Source organism: Pelophylax lessonae (assembly GCF_965119305.1).
Source record: "Pelophylax lessonae genome assembly, chromosome: 6".
Taxonomy (NCBI): domain Eukaryota; kingdom Metazoa; phylum Chordata; class Amphibia; order Anura; family Ranidae; genus Pelophylax; species Pelophylax lessonae.
This window is the reverse complement of record NC_138773.1, coordinates 186558881-186577498: the sequence shown is the minus strand read 5'-3', so window position 1 is coordinate 186577498 and position 18618 is coordinate 186558881. Positions and strand designations below refer to the sequence as shown.

General features: G+C 41.1%; 1 protein-coding gene across 1 annotated transcript in view; it reads right to left on the bottom strand.

Moving 5' to 3' along the window:
* Positions 1 to 18618, bottom strand: part of LOC309557968 (aldehyde oxidase-like) — a 174138-nt gene that overhangs the window by 136555 nt on the left and 18965 nt on the right. The window contains exon 2 of the mRNA XM_082260856.1: positions 5268 to 5325. Within this exon, the coding sequence (XP_082116982.1) occupies positions 5268 to 5325 (58 nt within the window). The remainder of the gene's footprint in view (positions 1 to 5267; positions 5326 to 18618) is intronic.

Genomic DNA, 18618 nt, shown 5'->3' with positions numbered 1-18618 from the left:
AGAAATTGGAACATCCTTCCCCCAACAACCGCTTTCCCATTGGTCAATTGCACAGTACCTGCAGTTCCCCTTCAGGTCCTCTTTTAGCCATGCAAATGAGGAATTGAAAATGAGTCAGCAGTGATTGGTCAGATAGATTGACCAGAAGGACTGCCATGCAAATGAGGACTTGAAAATTAGTCAACAGGGATTGGTCAGATAGCTTTGACCAATGCAAGGAGACAGAAGCCCCAGGGGGCAATCAATGTACACAATAGTCAGACACAGAACAATGGTTCCCTAACGAGCCCTCAATACACATTACTCTGACTGTCAATACATCCCTAAGCAGACAACAGGTGAGGTCATTAGCACACCTGACAATAGGTGAATGGGGAGCCACCTTAGACAGCCCGTCTCCTCAGAACTTCCTGTAATGACCATATTAGAAGTTGACTTCCTGTTCAGAGAGCTCATGGCAAATGGGAACAAAAATCTTCATATTACAAGGGAGACATTATTCTTGAATATGACTGTCCCATTTGTAGTAGTCCAAACCATAGTGTCAGTGTTCACCACCCTCCTGGTCACCCTGCATTTACCAAATCCATACGAATTAGAACCAGGGGCTGTTTGTTCGGTAGATAGAATCTACCGAACGGCTGTGCAGAAAGGGAGAAATAAATCCTTCTGCACCGTAAAATTAACCCTTTAGCTGCCGGTCCATAATCCAAAGGCAGCAGGCGGGCAACCAGGCTCCTCCAATGCAATGTGGCGAGGTTGGTCTCGTCACAGGGTTAAACATCTAAGGCGATCAAAGGGTTAAATGCGTGCCTAGCCAGTGTTTTTGTGCAAACTGTGTGCTGCTTTCACTAAGGGAAGTGATGGATTTTACTCCCTGCTTTGCAGGGAGTCGAAATTCATCACTTTCTCTCTGTCAGAACGGAGCTCTGCCTTGTTTACATAGGCAGAGCCTCATTCTGTGTCTCTGCGCGATGATCGGCAGATGCCAGGGGACATCCATTGCCCGATACCTGCAGATCAGCTTCTGCTGTGAGTAATCACAGCAGAAGCAGCCTGTCGGCAGCACGTGTTCGCTCTCTCTTGGTGAAAGTGCAGAATCATGTATATATATGTGATTCTGCACAGAATGGCCGTAGCCTGTAGCAGTATATCTGCTATTGGGCAGTCGGGAACTGGGTAAAGTGGCATTCAACAAAGCTTGCTGAATGGACTGCAAATGCTTTGTCAAAGCTTGCTGTTTACGCTGCTCTTATACAAGCTGAAGCCCATGCGAAACAGGCTTATTAACACAGAGGTGAGAAAGTAACATATCATCTCCCAACTGCCTATCAAACACCCTCTGAAACACAAACCATTGTGGCTAAGGATGCTGCAAGTGTAACCGAGCCCCAACACACAGCTCATCCCAGGGTAGACTTCAATTATTCCCCAGGTGGGGAATGAGTGTGACCAGTACCTAACACAGTCTATAGGGCAAGCAAACCCCCCCATCCACAGCATTGCACTGGACCCAAAGGGGCTGTCTGTCACAATATACAAAAAGTATATTAGATAGACAGCAAAGAAATTGGACTTTAAAGGCACAACATCCTGGAGTGGATTTAAAAGGTAATATTTATTGAAACTTAACAAAACAATTAAAAAGATATAAAGACATATTGCATGGGTATTAGGCTATATTTATGCATTAAGCCCAAGTAAAAGTTGTCTGGTAACACCATCCACCCTCAAATTTTTGAGTTGGGAGCCCCCAATTACTTACAATACACACGAGATACAGAAAACAACCATAGTTTCCTAGTTTCTGGATATCAATGGTGGCTATTTGTGAGGTGGTGATGTCCATATTGGACACTTTTCCACAATAGTGGCCTAAGCCCCCTGGATATTTCCTGGTTCACTACATATCTAGCTTGAATTTCTTTAAAATAATTTTTTCATATGATTTTGAAAGTAAGAACAACAGTTATATATGCATTGTGCTTATGTTTGGGATATTTGCACATTTATGCACCTAATTTGAATGTAGATTATTCTGGGGACTTATTTAGTACCTAGTTACTATTTTAGGATATCTGATGTTTATCTTGGCAAAAACAGAGGAAAAATAGGATACTCACCCCTCTACCTCCTGGCTGAAGTACTTCTGACACCCTAGTAAGTACACCATTAGATTTTATCCCATAAAAGGATTCTATTTAGTTAAACCCTACTTATATCCATCTGCATCCTTGTCTTTAGGAGAATCCCCATATCTACCCGCATGGGGGGTTTTGGATTTCCCGTCCCATCCTCCTTTCATTTGATCTATTGATGTTTTTTGTAAGTATTATTACAACCCTGTGAATTAGTCATATACTTGTATCCTACTGAATATTATTACTGAGATGTTGATTATATTGTCTCTATTTTATTATAGATCCAAGTAATTTTAACCCTTAGGCTTCTGAAGAAGCGTAAAATATGTGAAACATGTCGAGCAGTTTCTATGACTAGCCATAGACAGAACATTTTTTTTTTTCGATCAGGCTAATAAAAAACAAATGGAATTCCCCATCCACGAGGTGGATGGAAAATCCTCCCTGCTGTGCTAGTTTTCTGAGATCGGGACTCCTGCACAGAATACAGTGATTGGCAGTTTTCCAACAGAAGTTTTCAACAGAAGTCGATTGTGAACGGTCATACATGGATCGACATTCAGCCAGTTCCTGCTGAATCGGTCGACTTTCAATCTATTTATGGCTAGCTTCAGGGATAGCTACTGTATCTTAGTCTTGTATTATCTCAAACCTCCCTACCTTGCATATCTTATCACCAAAGTAATGTTACTTCCTAGGCAAGAGAAAACCTTTGCTCAGCCAAGTCAAAATTTTGAGATAATATCATGCATGGCACCATATAATAATGTTGTTGTACAGCCTACTTGGTAATGGCAAACGCCTACCTGAATTTGTTCCTGATGTTCTGCCAGCTTTTAGAGATTTCGGCTTAAAGCCCATCTCAGAGCCATCTTCCACACACACACTGCAAGGCTTAAATGTTCCTTAGGTCCAGGGGAGCATTTTTTCCTCACCACCACTTTGGTTGACTCTGATGCTGTCCTCCTCTTGCTGCAGCACTCTGAGCTGTGGGATGTCTTATGGGGCAGCACTATACGTGAAGGAGGAAGGAGTGCGACCTTGGCCTAGAAAAGCCTTAGAGAGGAGGCTTTGCGTGACCAGGCCCATCCCTTGGGGGACCCTACTGGAGCAAAGAATAAGGTAAGTAGTACACCTTACTTCTTATCCCCTAGGCAAAAATAAGCATTTAATCCTTGCAATGTGTGCAAAGGGAATTCAGGCTCAGATTTTTCTTTCGCCCCGAACTGAGCATTAAGTACCATTGCCAGATAAAGGAAAAGTGTACATATTCTTGCTGTCACTACTGTATAGTAGTATATTTGTTAACTTAATACCCATCCAAATTAACTAGGCCCGAGTTACTAATAGTGTGAGAGAGGATTCTCACCTCTCCCTCAGTTTATTACTACCTTTGGCTACTTGGCATATGCAATTATATAGGGCGTGTGTATACAGGAGTTCACATGGCTACAGGGGAGAAGTGAAGGGCTAAGTGCCAGCTTCAGAGACAGCAATAGTGGTGCTTACTCAAGAAGCATTAAAACCTTTTGGAGAATCTTGGGAGTCTTTATATACATACTGTATATATGATAGAAAAGGGTGTGACACCGGATTTCCACATCAAAGATGTGGATCCCAATATTCATATGATACAAAATCATATATAGAAAGAAGGAGATGCGGTATTCAAACTGATGCAAAAGTTATTTCTTCTTGATCAATAAACCATCACAAAATTAGCATACTAGCAATTTTACAGTTTCGAGCAACCATGCTCTTCCTCAAGGCACACACACAAGAAAGAGCATGGTTGCTTGAAGTGGTACAGTTGCTAATATGCTAATATTGTGATGGTGTAATGATCAAGAAGTGAATCATTTTTGTATCAATTTGGATACTGCCCTTTCGTCTTTCTATTTATATACTGTATGAATGTCTATAACTCTGAATACATGTCCACATTTTAAAGGAAAAGTTCACCATTCTGAACATGTTACACCCATATTTAGGTTGTTATGTCACAAGGTAGCCTGTAGTTTTTGTTTGTATACTCTTACCTACTTGCTGCAGTGCTTCAACCTTGCTTCTTTTCACATGTGGGGGTTGGCTTCTCTGTTCACCTATGGCATAGCCTGTTCCACTGTGGGTTTATATCCTTTTCCTTTCTATTACTTCCTGGGTCACCTCCCTGTTTGCTTCCCTGTAGATACATGTGCTCAGTGTAGTGCTTCTTGCCTGAGCAACTTCACTGTTCTCTGAGCTCCCATCTGTATACCCCTAGGCTACTGTATCTGATTTACTGTGTACTGACCTTTGCTTCGTTTTTCCGTCTGTGTTAGTTTGCTGCCTGCCCTGACCTCGGCTTGTCTCTTGGATATCTTTTGGTCTTCTACTTCCTCTCCACACGCCAGCAGTCTCCACATCTTCAGCTGGGCCTACCTGGGGGCCGTGACCTGGTTCCAGCTAGCTGCAAATCCATCCCCTCCATCAGGGGCCCTGGTGAAGAAGCAGGCTGGGGCTTAGACTCCCTGCCCTGGGGAATCCTGAGCTGGAGATCTACAAGGGCTCAATACCACAGACCCGATGACATGTTACATGTCACATGTTCAGCATCTGCCTGCTCTTCCCCCGCCCCCGCCGGTGACAGCTGGCCGGGATCTTCTCCCTACACCCCCCCCCCCCACTGTCACAATTCAAAAAGAGCACAGCCTTGCGGGGCTCCGCCCACATGGCCGTGTCATTTATTTACAGACCCCTGTGGATCAATGAACTACAACTATCATCAGCCTTTGCTGTTGATGGCTTGCAGTTGTCAATGAACTACCAGAGTGCTTATGAGTATTCTAGGTAATTCATCGAGCTTCCTGTCATTCAGTAACTGCCTGCCAGTATCGGGGCTAGAATGACAGTCTGCAGGAGCCTGGCATTAGAACCATGATCTGCTGATCGTGGATGCAATGCTTTTACACACTCCTAAAAAAATAATATATGCACATTTGTTTACCTGCAAAAAAATTTGGATTTCATTATCATTTCATTATTTCATTATTTAACTTATCCTTGAAGCACCTAAAGCAAAAAATAACAAACCTAAATACACATTGGGAAAAATAATAATTTGCAATGTCTTTATTTAAAGGATACGCTTCCTTCGCAGATATGGTAAAAGCATGACCTCTGGATCCGCATTTTTCTCCACAATCTACATAGAAAGAGAAAAAATAAAATTAGATTCTTTTAACTAAATTAAACAAAAGTGTATTTCGTGCAACAAAAAAGTAAAAGCAGGTCTAGATGCTCATATAAAAGGCTGCCTGAACCCTGCTGGCACTGCACTCAGCACAGCGTTAGAGGCCCCACTTCAAATGTTTAGAAAGACACAATTCTCTAACACAAGAAAAGTTTATTATTTCAATCATGCTACCAAATTTACTAGCATTTATAAGAAAAGTATGGGATTTTTTTTTTATATTTACAATCATACTTACCTAGGCGGATGCAGCATTGGTCTGATCTGTCCCCCGCCAGCTCTAAGGCTCTGAACTGAATGATCAAACAACACCAATCACTCATTTCTCAGAGCTCCCTGAGCAGAGAGCTGCTGACTGCTCACCGCTGTCTGCTCTGCCCCCCCCCCCCTGCTCAATGGAGTGCTGTGCTGTGGAGGGGGCAGAAGCGGCTGGCTCAGGCTCTCAGCAGCTTGCTGAGAGGTTGGGCCAGGTGCCAGTTCAGGCATGTGGGTGGATACCGACCATTTGATAGCAATCTTTCCTGAGCCTGGACCTGCTCTGAGACAGCCCGCTGTCTGCTCAAAACAGGTCACAGCAGGGCAGAACAAACTGCACTCCTGTGATCCACAGGAGAAGTACAGCCAAAGCTCGTTTGTCTGTACTTCTTCTTTAATAAAGAAGAGTAGCAATCGACTGCTACACAAATGGAACAAATTGTGCATGTGGTAGTACTTAAGGCGGTATTAAACCTAAAATCAAAAATGTAATATTATGCAGCTTACCAAACATTAGATGTGGTGGCTGCATACGTTTGCAATCACCTGGTGTTCTTGCCCAGGCTTTTTCAACCAGGAAGCCTTAGCACCTTTTGGTATCTTCAGGGGTACCTTACCAAGATGCTGAAAAATTGGCCCAAATTGCCCAAAAATTGCCAGAGGGTGGATCAAGTCTACTTTTTTTGTTACTCAAAGCCACAGGTTTCATTGTGCAGCATTAAAACCTTGGGTGCTGTGAAGGCCAGCCGTCAGCATCCTAACGATCACTGATGTCATTTGTAGATGGACATTAGCCCCCTATCCCTCTTTTTCAGCATTGTGTCCTTCATGTATGGAGCTTACACTATGTAAAACTAGTTTAGTTGTTTTAGTTGTTTAGTTGTTTTTACATTTTAGAATGGGGCGCTTTGGGATTGTGCATAATTTTAAAGGGTGCCTTGACTGGAAAAAAGGTTGAGAAACACTGACTTTGCCAATAGCACATCTCCTGTAGTAGAGTGCCCCCACTCCAGATGAAGGAGTACAGGGGGCACATTTGGAAAGTAGCATTGTCAGTCTGGGGGTAAGGAAGTGTTGGGTGCACAAGCAGATTTAGGCACACTAAACAAATGTAAGCCGAACTCTAGCTCACACTGCAGTTACACACACAGTTACAGCTGTTTTTTTTGGGGGGATAAAGGTTTTACATGAATAAATAAAAGCTGTTTTTTTTTAAGCACCCCGCCCTGTCAGTGGTTAATGGTTTGTCTCAACACGCATATGATACATTTGCAGGAGAGCTTGTAATGTTGAAAAACAACAGACTTACTGGCTGAATTACCAGATGAAAAAAAAAGGAAGAAAACTTAAAAAAATAAAGTAATTACAACCATATCATCTAAGAATTGGTAAACTGCAATATAATAAAGGTTTGCTTTTGGGTTTAATACTGCTTTATTCACATTATAGATCAATGCAATGTGTGCAATTAAATGTGTAGGATACATCTGTCTGTGTCCAACTCTTTAGCTTGAGTTGGGGCTCATATGCAAGTCAGCAAAACTATAATAATTTAAGGTGCAATATGAATATTTGTATATCAGCCCTTTTGTCTTTAGGTCAGTGACCCCCCCCCCCCCCAAATAAAAACAAGCAGTGTTTTTATTTTGGAAGAGGGGCCAATTCTGTGTTTTTCTCATGGCAGCCCTGCACCCCACCACCGCCACCAGCCGCTGTCATATATCCCAGGAAGCTGCGGGAGTTGGTGGCGCAGCACACAGGCAGCCACGCCTGAACAACGAATCGATGTAGGACAACGCTGAACCCACTGGGCAGGTATGTATATATTTTTTTAAGAGAACCAAGCATTATAAGTGAGGGGGGTGAGGGAAGGGCAGGGAGAAAGTGAAGTCCTCATTTAAGACATAAATGGCAGAGAGAGATTCGTAATGTCAACTCATCATACCCCATTATCATTTTATAGAATGATTTAGAAGATGCTAAAGGACATTCAAGGTTAATATGAAAAAACAAAACCAGCAATTGAGACTGAAACCAGGTCAAATTCAGGTTCATAAATTGATTTTTTATTTGAAAAATACATTAAAAAATGTAAAGTGGTTGTAAACCTCAGTCTTGAAATCTGGGCAAAGCCCATATCTTTAGTGTTGACACATGAGATACAATTTGTGTCGGGGAGGGAGCTCAGAATGGAGCTTGTCTATTAACAACACAGTTATTCTGCTTGTGTGGAGTGGGTGTGTGCCTTTCCTCCAACCAGCTCTCACACAGCGTAACTGCAACCTATACGCCCTCTCCTCTCTGCTCCTGACAGATGAAGGATTTTAACCTTTTTCCTTCTGACGGGGGTGTAGGGAAGAGTGCTGCAGATAAACAAGTAAAACTTATGTAGGAGGATTTGTTTAATCTCTGTGTATCATCAGAGGCTGTTTACTTCACTGGGTATATGTAAGGGTTTACAACCACAATAATAATTACATTACAATTACTTTATTTATATTTTTGTTTTTTATCTTTGCCTAAAGTCTTTGAACAAATTTTGTGCTTGTTTCAGTGTATACACGGGCTTGTGTGCACAGGTATAAAAGTTTGTTTTTCCTCCCCAGGCATAATTATGTAAGTATGTATAACCTTATGATGCGCTGTTTCCATTTGCTCATCATACGTGATCTAATGCAATTGTGAAATTTACACCGAAAGATAAACCATCAAACTGAATATCAAACCATTATCATTTGACAAAAATGGTGATAATTCATAATATACTGTATATAAGGCCTGATGCACACTGGACGTTATTAAAACAGTAGAAAGCTGTAGCTGTAGAAGGAGTTTTTCAGCTTTTTTTGCAGTAGTGTTTTTTTAGCAAAACTATACTCCCAGAAAAGATTATGGCTCAAAAACGTTAATAAATGCAGAATGGCCGTGTTTTTCAGCGTTTTTAAGCTTTTATCAGAATTAGAGCATGTTTACAGCTAAAAAAATCCTTTTAAAACCCACTAGTTCTGTTTTTTTTCCAGCCAGAAAACACCCCTGGCAAAAACTGCTGATTAAGCTGGATACACACTATACAAATTTGTTGGTAGATTTCCTTAGATTTACCTTCAACTATGTAGTGAAAGGGCCTGCCTGATTGCACAGAAATTGAAAGTGTTTAGGTCTGACCTCCTATTATATGGTTTTGGTAAGCCTAAAGCCCCGTACACACGATCAGATTATCGAACGATCTGTCGTCCATTTTTTGTGGCATGCTAGTCTGATGTGGAAAGTGAAGGTTATTTTCATACGAGTTTTCCCCGTACGACAGAATTCTACTTCAGAAGTGATGTCATATGTTGGATTGCTTTGTATGCGTTCTTTCGTCTCTGAGCATGCCTAGTCTTGCTCTTAAGATTTTTTTCCGTCGAAATCTGTACTAATGAGACGAAAATCGGACGTTGTATTACGGATGACAAAAATTTTATAGCCTGCACATCAGGATTTTGTCAGCCGAAATGTCGGAGTTGGCTGTCGAAAGCACCATACTAACAATCTGAAAATCGGCAGATCGGTCGTTGGACGAATTTTCCCTTCAGATTTTCTTATCGTGTGTACGGGCCTTTAAGCAAAAAATCTAAAGAAAATTGTATAGTGTGTATCCAGCTTAACAGCCTATGTGTGCAATGGACATATCGGATAGCATGCTCGGGAGTTTACTGGCTGCAGAAAAAAAAGTCTAACGCCAAAAACAGCAGCTGTAAAAACGTCCAGTGTGCATGAGGCCTTAAGTGCTATGTGCAATAATTAAAAAGCGCTTTTATGTTGTGCTATAATTGCAATTAATTAGACATACGTTCCAGAATTCATGTGGTTAAAAATGTGCTCCAACAAATACTAATTAATTAAACCGGTGTTCCAAAGTTCATATAAAACCCATTTTGCTCCAATAGTTCATATAATCTATTTGCATAGAGGTAGATAGATATGTGGTTCCAGATTCCCACATGCGAGATGAAGTGAAATATGTCCTTGTACAAAATATAAATCCATCACCACCGTGTTCCAAACAAAAGGTTGGTCCGCTTACCAGCCAAATGTATATGTGTATGTCTATGTGTATATACATGATCACATCTAAGGATTGGTTGTCAGCCGTCCCCAGTAGATTAGGATAGATCCAAGCTCACATCTCTCACACCTTCTCACTGGGCACACACTCTCCACTCTAATTATGTAATTGAAGTGGCAGCTCAGGAACTGAATTCAATATGGAAGCAACTGAATGAAACTGAAGTTGGCTACACACTATACAACTTTTGTTGTTTGATTTCCTTTAGATTCATCTTGTAGTGGAAGGGCCTGCCTGATTGCATAGAAATTAAAACTGTTTAGGTTTGACCTCATATTATATGGTTTTGGTAAATCTAAAGGAAAAAATCTAAAGAAAATCGTATAGTGTGTATTTAGCTTTAGAATGAAAATAGACTTTCAAATTCCAGCTATACCAGTACTAAAGCTGGATACACACTATCCTACTTTTGTGGTCAGATTTCCTTCAGATTTACCTTTTCTATGTAGTGCAAGGGCCTGCCAGATTGCATACAAATTGAAAGTGTTTAGGTTTGACCTCATATTATATGGTTTTGGTAAGTCTAAAGACAAAAGTCTTCAGAAAATCTTATAGTGTGTATGGCCCATAACAAACCACATAGCAAAGTAGTATTTGCAAGTCTTATTCAAAAGTATCAGAAGGTGGCAGATGAAGCACATGCAGAGGGGCTCAGTATACAGGAAATTTTAGCAGCAGGGCTCTTTCCGGACAGTAAGAACAATGTCTGAAACCCATGGCTGGTTTTGATAAAATAGTGCTGATTCATTTCAGTGATCCCTCCAGTAGGCCCCATTGCTGCAGGGAACGGAAGGGAGAAGGCCAGCAGTAAAGATGAGAAATCACAAGACCTGGCTGCACTGTGCATCTAGGCCTCACTTGTACGAGACCTGTGTTTGCCTTGGATTCAACCTATAGCTGAACTCAGCTTAATTTATAACTAGCTGTAAAGCTGGTCATGCACAAACAAGTTGAATGGAGGAATCAGCAGCTGTCAGAATGGTGCCGTATGCAGAACTTCAAAAAAAAGGTATATAAAATACCTAACCTAATTAATTAAATAATTTAAATAATTAAATAACTTGACACTACACTTGCATTGATGAAAACGGCCACGGCCTTTTTATTAAATCATATTAAAACATAACATAGTATAGCTTGACCATAGAGCCCAAACTAACCACTGTACTAAAACATATAATATATAAAATACTATAGTCCAGCCCAAAAGCTCAGACTATACCAAATATTTGAAAACATCCCACACCAATAAAAAAGGCAGTGACAAAAAACATATAAAAGGGAGGGGCGGGAGGGACAAATCTTCTTACTTCTGAATGCTGCTCCCGCTGACTGAATTCCAACGGTTATTTCCCCTCCTTATATAGGGAAATTTTTACATCCCACTGTAACTGAATACTTCAAATTGGACAAATCCCATGCTATAATACCATATAGACCAGTTAACTACTAGGCTTATTAACCAATTGTTAATGAACTATAATAACCAATTAGATTGTGAATATTACAACCAATAACACCTTCTCTCTTTTATTTTTTTATTTTTTTATATTAACTGTCATGCCACGTCCCCATGAATGAATGAATGTCAGGTACATTTTGACCTGCCCTTCATTTTTATGGTGCCGTATGCAGAACTTCAAAAAAAGGTATATAAAATACCTAACTTAATTAATTAAATAATTTAAATAATTAAATAACTTGACACTACACTTGCATTGATGAAAACGGCCACGGCCTTTTTATTAAATCATATTAAAACATAACATAGTATAGCTTGGCCATAGAGCCCAAACTAACCACTGTACTAAAACATATAATATATAAAATACTATAGTCCAGCCCAAAAGCTCAGACTATACCAAATATTTGAAAACATCCCACAAGCCATGCTCAACAAGAGCATGGCACCACCACCAGGCCTAAGGCCACCTCAATGCAACTCTGAAGTCCTAAATTAAAAATATCATTTGCTATATCAGACAAATGAACTAAATCAGTCCTATAAAAACCACCCAAAAGACCCTCAAGGTCAGAGTGCCTGAAAGACAGTCCGCCAATAGAAGGCATAAATTTAGCGATGGACCTATTAATACGCTTGCGATTCTTCTCCAAAAAAACACGTCTTTCAGAGAACCATAGCAAACGAGAAACTATTTCGGAAAAAACAAGCCTACAGGAGGGGAAAACAGACTGAAAATGTAAGAAATCAGCCCTGATCCGTAAAATTATATCAACGTTTTTCCTAAACCCAAGATCATTTCCACCCGCATGTACAATAATAACATCAGGATCCGGCCATTTTGTACAAAGATCTGTAAAAACAGCACGTACATCAGTCCATGGAAGACCTCTTAGACCAAACCAAAAAACCTTCAGGTTAGCTGAGGAGAATCCTAGATTACTTCCATAACTCCTCAACACAGCTCTTCTGTGGGCCCAAAAAATAAAGGAATGCCCAAAGATCCATATAATCTTAGCACTACCTGAAAATTAAACATAAAAGTTAGGTCTGACATAGGAGCGAAATGCATCTGAACGCCACCTGCCAATATTCCGAATTGTGCAGCCAGAAAAACCCGCCTGAGCAGCAGCAGTGGCAGCACCAATCCTAAAAGAATGGGACGTGATTGGCAAATGGCCCAAATGCAAATACACTAAACATTTTTTTAAAACAGCATTAAACTGAAAACTTGTAAGAGGGAGACCAGTCTGATGTATAAAAAATTGAGAAAAAAAATTAGGCCTAACTCTCAAATACTGTGCAGCCAATAGCACAACACAGAGAGTTGAATCAGCCTGACGGCCTAAAGAAATTAAAAAACCCTTACCATCCTGGTCAGTTTTACTGCGTCTCAAGTAGATTTTCAAGGAATCACTAACCAAAGAGACATCAGCAAAATTCAAACCATTTACAGCTGAAGAAGAAGATGCAAACAATTCGGAGACTCTAAATGCCCCAAAGTAACATATACAAAAAGCAACCTTGAATAACAATGATTCAAAATCGGAAAAACAGACCGAAGAGGTTGCAACACATAAATCCCGCAGAAGAGATAAAGAAATGGCAAACCTTCCATCCGGAAGGACATGAGTCTTACAATATCCACGCAAAGCAATTTTTACCGAAAAATGACCAGCACAGGATGGATAACCACTCAGCTGTGCAAATAAAGAGATGCCGGCCAAAGATTTAGACACATGAGCATATGAAAATTGCTTAGTAAATAAGTTATCTAAAAACAAAAGAATAGAACCCTCATCAATGGGAAGAACAGCCCTACCTCTGGATAACCAAAAAGAGGACCACATCCCCCATGCTGATACATAGGACCTCCAAGTAGAAGGAGCCAAAGAAGCCTTAACAGCCGAAGCAATGCTAGTCAAACCAAGGTCCATAAATGGCTCGGGCAGGACAGGCCACTGGGAGCTGCATCCGGCGCCAGCATACGAAATCTGTCGAACTGAAGGCGAGATAAAGAGTCAGCTATATCGTTAGCAAAACCAGGAATATACTTTGCCTTCAACCAAATATTCAGACATAAACACTTCAGAACTAAGTAACGCAAAACAGAAATGACAGGCAGTGAACGGGAAGACAGGCAGTTAACAGCAAAGACAACGCCTTTATTATCTGAATGCAAAACATTCCTCTTGTTAGCAAAATGATGACCCCACAATTCCAATGCCACAATCACAGGAAACAATTCCAACAGCACGATGCTAGATGTCAAACCCCTACTAATCCAATCAAGAGGCCATGAATCAGCTGACCAGTGCCCTTCCCAGTAAGCACCAAAACCATTAGCAGCAGACGCATCTGTAAACAGATTAAGAGCAGAAGCAGAACAAAACTCTTCCTGCCAAACAGAAGATCCATTGAAACCATCCAAAAATTTCAACCAAACCACTAGATCCTCAGCAATCGCAGAAGAAATCCTAACAAAGTGAAGAGGAGAAGAAACCCCCGAGATGGCCCTATACAAACGCTTACAAAAAGCTCTGCCCATAGGCAGAACCCAAGAGGCAAAATTCAGAAGCCCTAAAAGGGACTGAATAGTCCTCAATTGAACTTTTTTTTTTTACTCAAAACAAAATCCAACAAAATTTTAATCTTGGAAACCTTGGTAGCAGGGAGACGAAACACCATCGAAACCGTGTCAATCTCAATACCTAAAAACTCAAGAGTAGTGGTAGGGTATACAGTCTTCTCCACAGCCAAAGGAATTCCAAACTCATGACAAACAATCTTAAACTCTGTAAAAATTTTCAGGCAGTCTAGCGAATCAGCACTACCGATGAATAAAAAATCATCCAGGTAGTGCAAAATATTACTGGAGGACGCTCTGCAAGATACAACCCATTCTAAAAAACAAGAAAAAAGCTCAAAATAAGAACAGGACAATGAACACCCCATCGGCAAGCACTTGTCAAAGAAAAACTGATCACGAAAGAAAAAACCCAAAGAATTGAATGCCGTGGGGTGTATAGGCAACAGCCGAAACGCAGACTTCACATCAGACTTAGCCAACAAAGCAGAAGCCCCTACACCCCTAATCTTCACCAAGGCGTCCTCGAACGTAGAATAAGATACCGAACAAACAGAGGGGTCAATTTCATCATTCAGAGATAGTCCATCCGGGTAAGATAAATGATGTATAAGGCGAAATTCTCCAGCCTCTTTTTTAGGGATAAGACCTAACGGAGAAATTCGAAATGCTGAAAAAGGGGGGGAAGAAAATGGGCCTGCCACCCTATCAGCAGCTATTTCTTTTAAAATTTTCTCATGAACCACCTCAGGAAAGTCAGCCACTGAGGGTAAATTGTCAACAACAATGCAACCAGAACCCGAAAATGCAGGCAAAGAAAAACCAAACCTAAAGCCATTATACAAAGTAACAGCTTTACGATCATCTGGGTACTCCAGAAGCCAGGGGAGCATTTTTTCCCAGCTCACCGGAGTTGCCGCTCTTCTGAAAAAGCTGGTCCTTGGTAGAAGGGACGGAAGGCGGTCCGTTTTTCTTAAAGCAGCGTAAAATCGGGTGATTACCTGTACAATGTGAACACTCATGTTTAAATTTACAATTTGAACGAGTACATTGCCCCTCATTAAAGGCATAACATACACCTTTGCGCAGCTGACCGAACATAGAGGGCTTCAAAGGAGCAGCAGGTTTTTGGGGCAATAACAAATTGATCCACAAACCCACATCTTTTACTCCCCACCGCAAGGATTTGTGAATAGAGAGCTTTTGCCTGAACGACTCATCATAAAGAAACCAAGCAAAACCTGGAAAATGCTTGTAGGCTTCCAAAACAATGTCTAGGTGTTGGAAAAGCCCAGAACATAATTCTGGATGTCGTTCACCCATGACACTGGCAAAGATACAAAATCCTTGAAGCCAATTATTGAAGGATTTAGGGACATTCCTGGATCTATCATCAACAGATTTGTCACCATCAGCTTTAATAGCCCTGTTATTGGGCAGCAAAGACAAAAATTCCACAAAGTCACCCCTCCATATCGTCTCCTTTACACTGTCTGTTAAATGGAACCCTAAAGGGGAGACCTCACATGGCATAGTCTCCTTTAAGCAAGTCTCAGGCACTAAAGGAGGTAAAACAGGGGGCAAAGTAGAAACAGATGGCTCAAGAGCTTGCAATTCTTGGCGGGGTGCAGACAAAGCCGCAGACCAAACCGCTCTCAGGGGATCAACTGCCACCTCTTGAACCGCATTTACCACAGGAGGGACAACAGTATTATATACATTAGAATTAGCTACAACAGGAGAAACTCTAGAACAAAAAGATGACAGCATAGCAACAAATTCCTTCATAATGTCAGACTGACCTCCTGATACTGCGTCACCAGAGACCACAGCATGAACATCACGAGCAGGAGGGACCTCCGCTGAAGAAACGACCGTTGATGGCTGTTCGACTGGTACCGGGACAGCAGGCCGACCGTAGGGATCCACCGCTCTGACACCCTGCAAAGAAGGAGGAAGATCAGCCGGAGGGGCAGACGAAAGAGTGGTACTACATGTACCTGTATTATGCCTCCCCTTTTTTGTTGCGGCTCCTCTTGAAGAAGAAGGCTCCACAAACCGGCCAGGTCGCTTCGTCGATCGTTGCGGGCGTCCATCTTGCCTCCCGGAACGGAAATGACGATCCGGAACTGCATCACCGGGGTCACGGACAGCCGCTCCGATAGGACGACCCCGACGATCGGAAGCCAAGTCAGCGGAGAGCGCCGCAGGAAGCGGAAGAACGTCATCAGAAACTTCCAAAGATGGACGGCAAGGCTCCACCGGATCCGGGACCTCGGTAACCGAAAGGCAATGTCTCATCCATTCCACCCCGTCGGCCTCCCCTGCCCGGTCCAACAGCCGCTGAAGTAAGGACTCCATCACAAGGTAAGACGAAGAGCAACCAAAACAAATCTTCTTACTTCTGAATGCTGCTCCCGCTGACTGAATTCCAACGGTTATTTCCCCTCCTTATATAGGGAAATTTTTACATCCCACTGTAACTGAATACTTCAAATTGGACCAATCCCATGCTATAATACCATATAGACCAGTTAACTACTAGGCTTATTAACCAATTGTTAATGAACTATAATAACCAATTAGATTGTGAATATTACAACCAATAACACCTTCTCTCTTTTATTTTTTTATTTTTTTATATTAACTGTCATGCCACGTCCCCATGAATGAATGTCAGGTACATTTTGACCTGCCCTTCATTTTTATTCTCTGATCAGAGAAAGAAAGTTTTCATGTCCCAAAATTTTTTCAAAATTTCCCTTTGACAGAAGTCAATCAAACGATCAGCCACTGTTGAGTTAGGACTGCCACACAATAATTGAAATTTGGCTGGTCCCAGTTTTGTTTGAATTTTTATCAGCGACCAGCTTTAAACATAAAAGTTCTCTGTGATGCTGTACACACAGAATACTGAATCAAGTGTTCACTCCAGAATGCAGTTTTTCCGATATTCCTGTGCTCGGCATTTGCTTTGGTGTCCCGATAATTAAGCAAGGAACAACAATCTTTATAGTAGTAACAGTACGATCCTCATCTGCCAACAACCATCTTAAACATATTGGCTAAAGGCTGAATCACTCAAAATTCAATTGACTTTTGTTGAAGGAGCTGGGTGGAAGATTGTCAACTGAACTGAACAGTAACTGTATCCAGTCAGATGAAGCCACTGTTTAAAAGATAAGTTCACCTTTTGTAGTTTTTTACATGTTACATATTCAGGCTGTAACATGTTGCAGATGCATGGCCTCTTGCTCCCCCTGATCCCCCGTTCTGACAGCTAGTGTGGGATCTTCTCCCCCCCCCCCCCCACTAGCTGTCACACTCTGCCACAAACGTGGCTCTGCCCGCCCAGCCCGCATCATCCATTCACAGTGTTCGGTGAATGAAAAAATGACAAGGTGCAGCTGTCGACTTGTAGTTTTCAATTAACTACTTCTGCTAGTGCTGTTAAGGGCCCTGGTAAGTCATTCTCTCTTTCTGTCAGATTGTATCTGCTTGCCCGTACAGGATGTATGGGGGAAGCTGATATATTGGTAGATCTGCTAAAGACCTGCATGGCACCAATCTACTGTATTGCTGGTGCAATTGTTTTACAGGCTCAAAAAATAAATAAATAAATGCTATTTTTTTTTACCTGCAAAAAAAATATGCACCTATTGTTTTTTTCTAAAAAGTGAACTTATCCTTTAATTATTCTGATAGCCACTAGGGATGATCAAACTTTTGAAAAGTTCGGTTCGACCAGAACACCCGAATTTCCCAAAAGTTCGGTTCGGATTTCAGAACCCCATTGAAATCAATGGGACCCGAACTTCGGTAATCAAAAAAACACAATTTTTAAGCCCTAAAACCCAATAAATGCCCCTAAAAAGTGCCTAGGGTTCTGGGTCATGCCCCATTAACTATTAATCACACAAAAAAAAGTTCTTAAAAATTGTCATTTTTGATAAAAAAAGCCAATTATTGAAAAAAAAAAAGAGAGAGATTTTTTTGATTTTGACTTTGGATTTAGTATCTGGGGGGTCTAAAAAGTGTACATGTGAAGTTTCAGCTCTGTAGCATGTCCAGAACCATGAAAAAAAAAAAGATAATTTTTCAGTAGAACAGGGATGTGGGACCCTCCTTTAACACCTATATGATCTTTTTTTCTGGTTCTGGACATGCTACAGAGCTGAAACTTCACAGGTACACCTTTTAGACCCCCCAGACACAAAATCACACAAAAAAAGTTCTTAAAAATTGTCATTTTTGATAAAAAAGCCAATTATTGAAAAATTAAAAAAAAAAAGAGATTTTTTGATTTTTATTTATTAGTGTGAGGAAAGGGATATCTAGTGTAGTTAGAGTGCTCCTTTACACTTAAGTTAGCTTCAAAAATTTAGTTTCTGTAGGGAAAGTGTTAAGTGTAAGGGGACCGTAGTGTAGTGTAGGGTTAACTGGCAGTGACTGCTATGGCAGGGTGACAAAACCCTTCCATAGCAGGGTGACCGCTATAGAGAAATGATCATTTCTCTAAATTGCTTCGGCACACCCATATGGCTTCTCACCAGCCAAGCATTTTTTATGCTGCAGGGGCTGCCACTGCCAGTGCTTTTTTGAGGACATGTTTGATGTCAGACATGACATCTGAACATGTGTATAGGGGGTATATATACACATATATGTCTGAATATATACCCCTAGACATATATAGGTGTGATAGTAGCAGAAATAAATGCTTGCGCTAATGAAATCATTTACAGTAATATATTTCTGCTACTATCACATCTATATATGTCTAGGGGTATATATTCAGACATATATGTGTATATATACCCCCTATACACATGT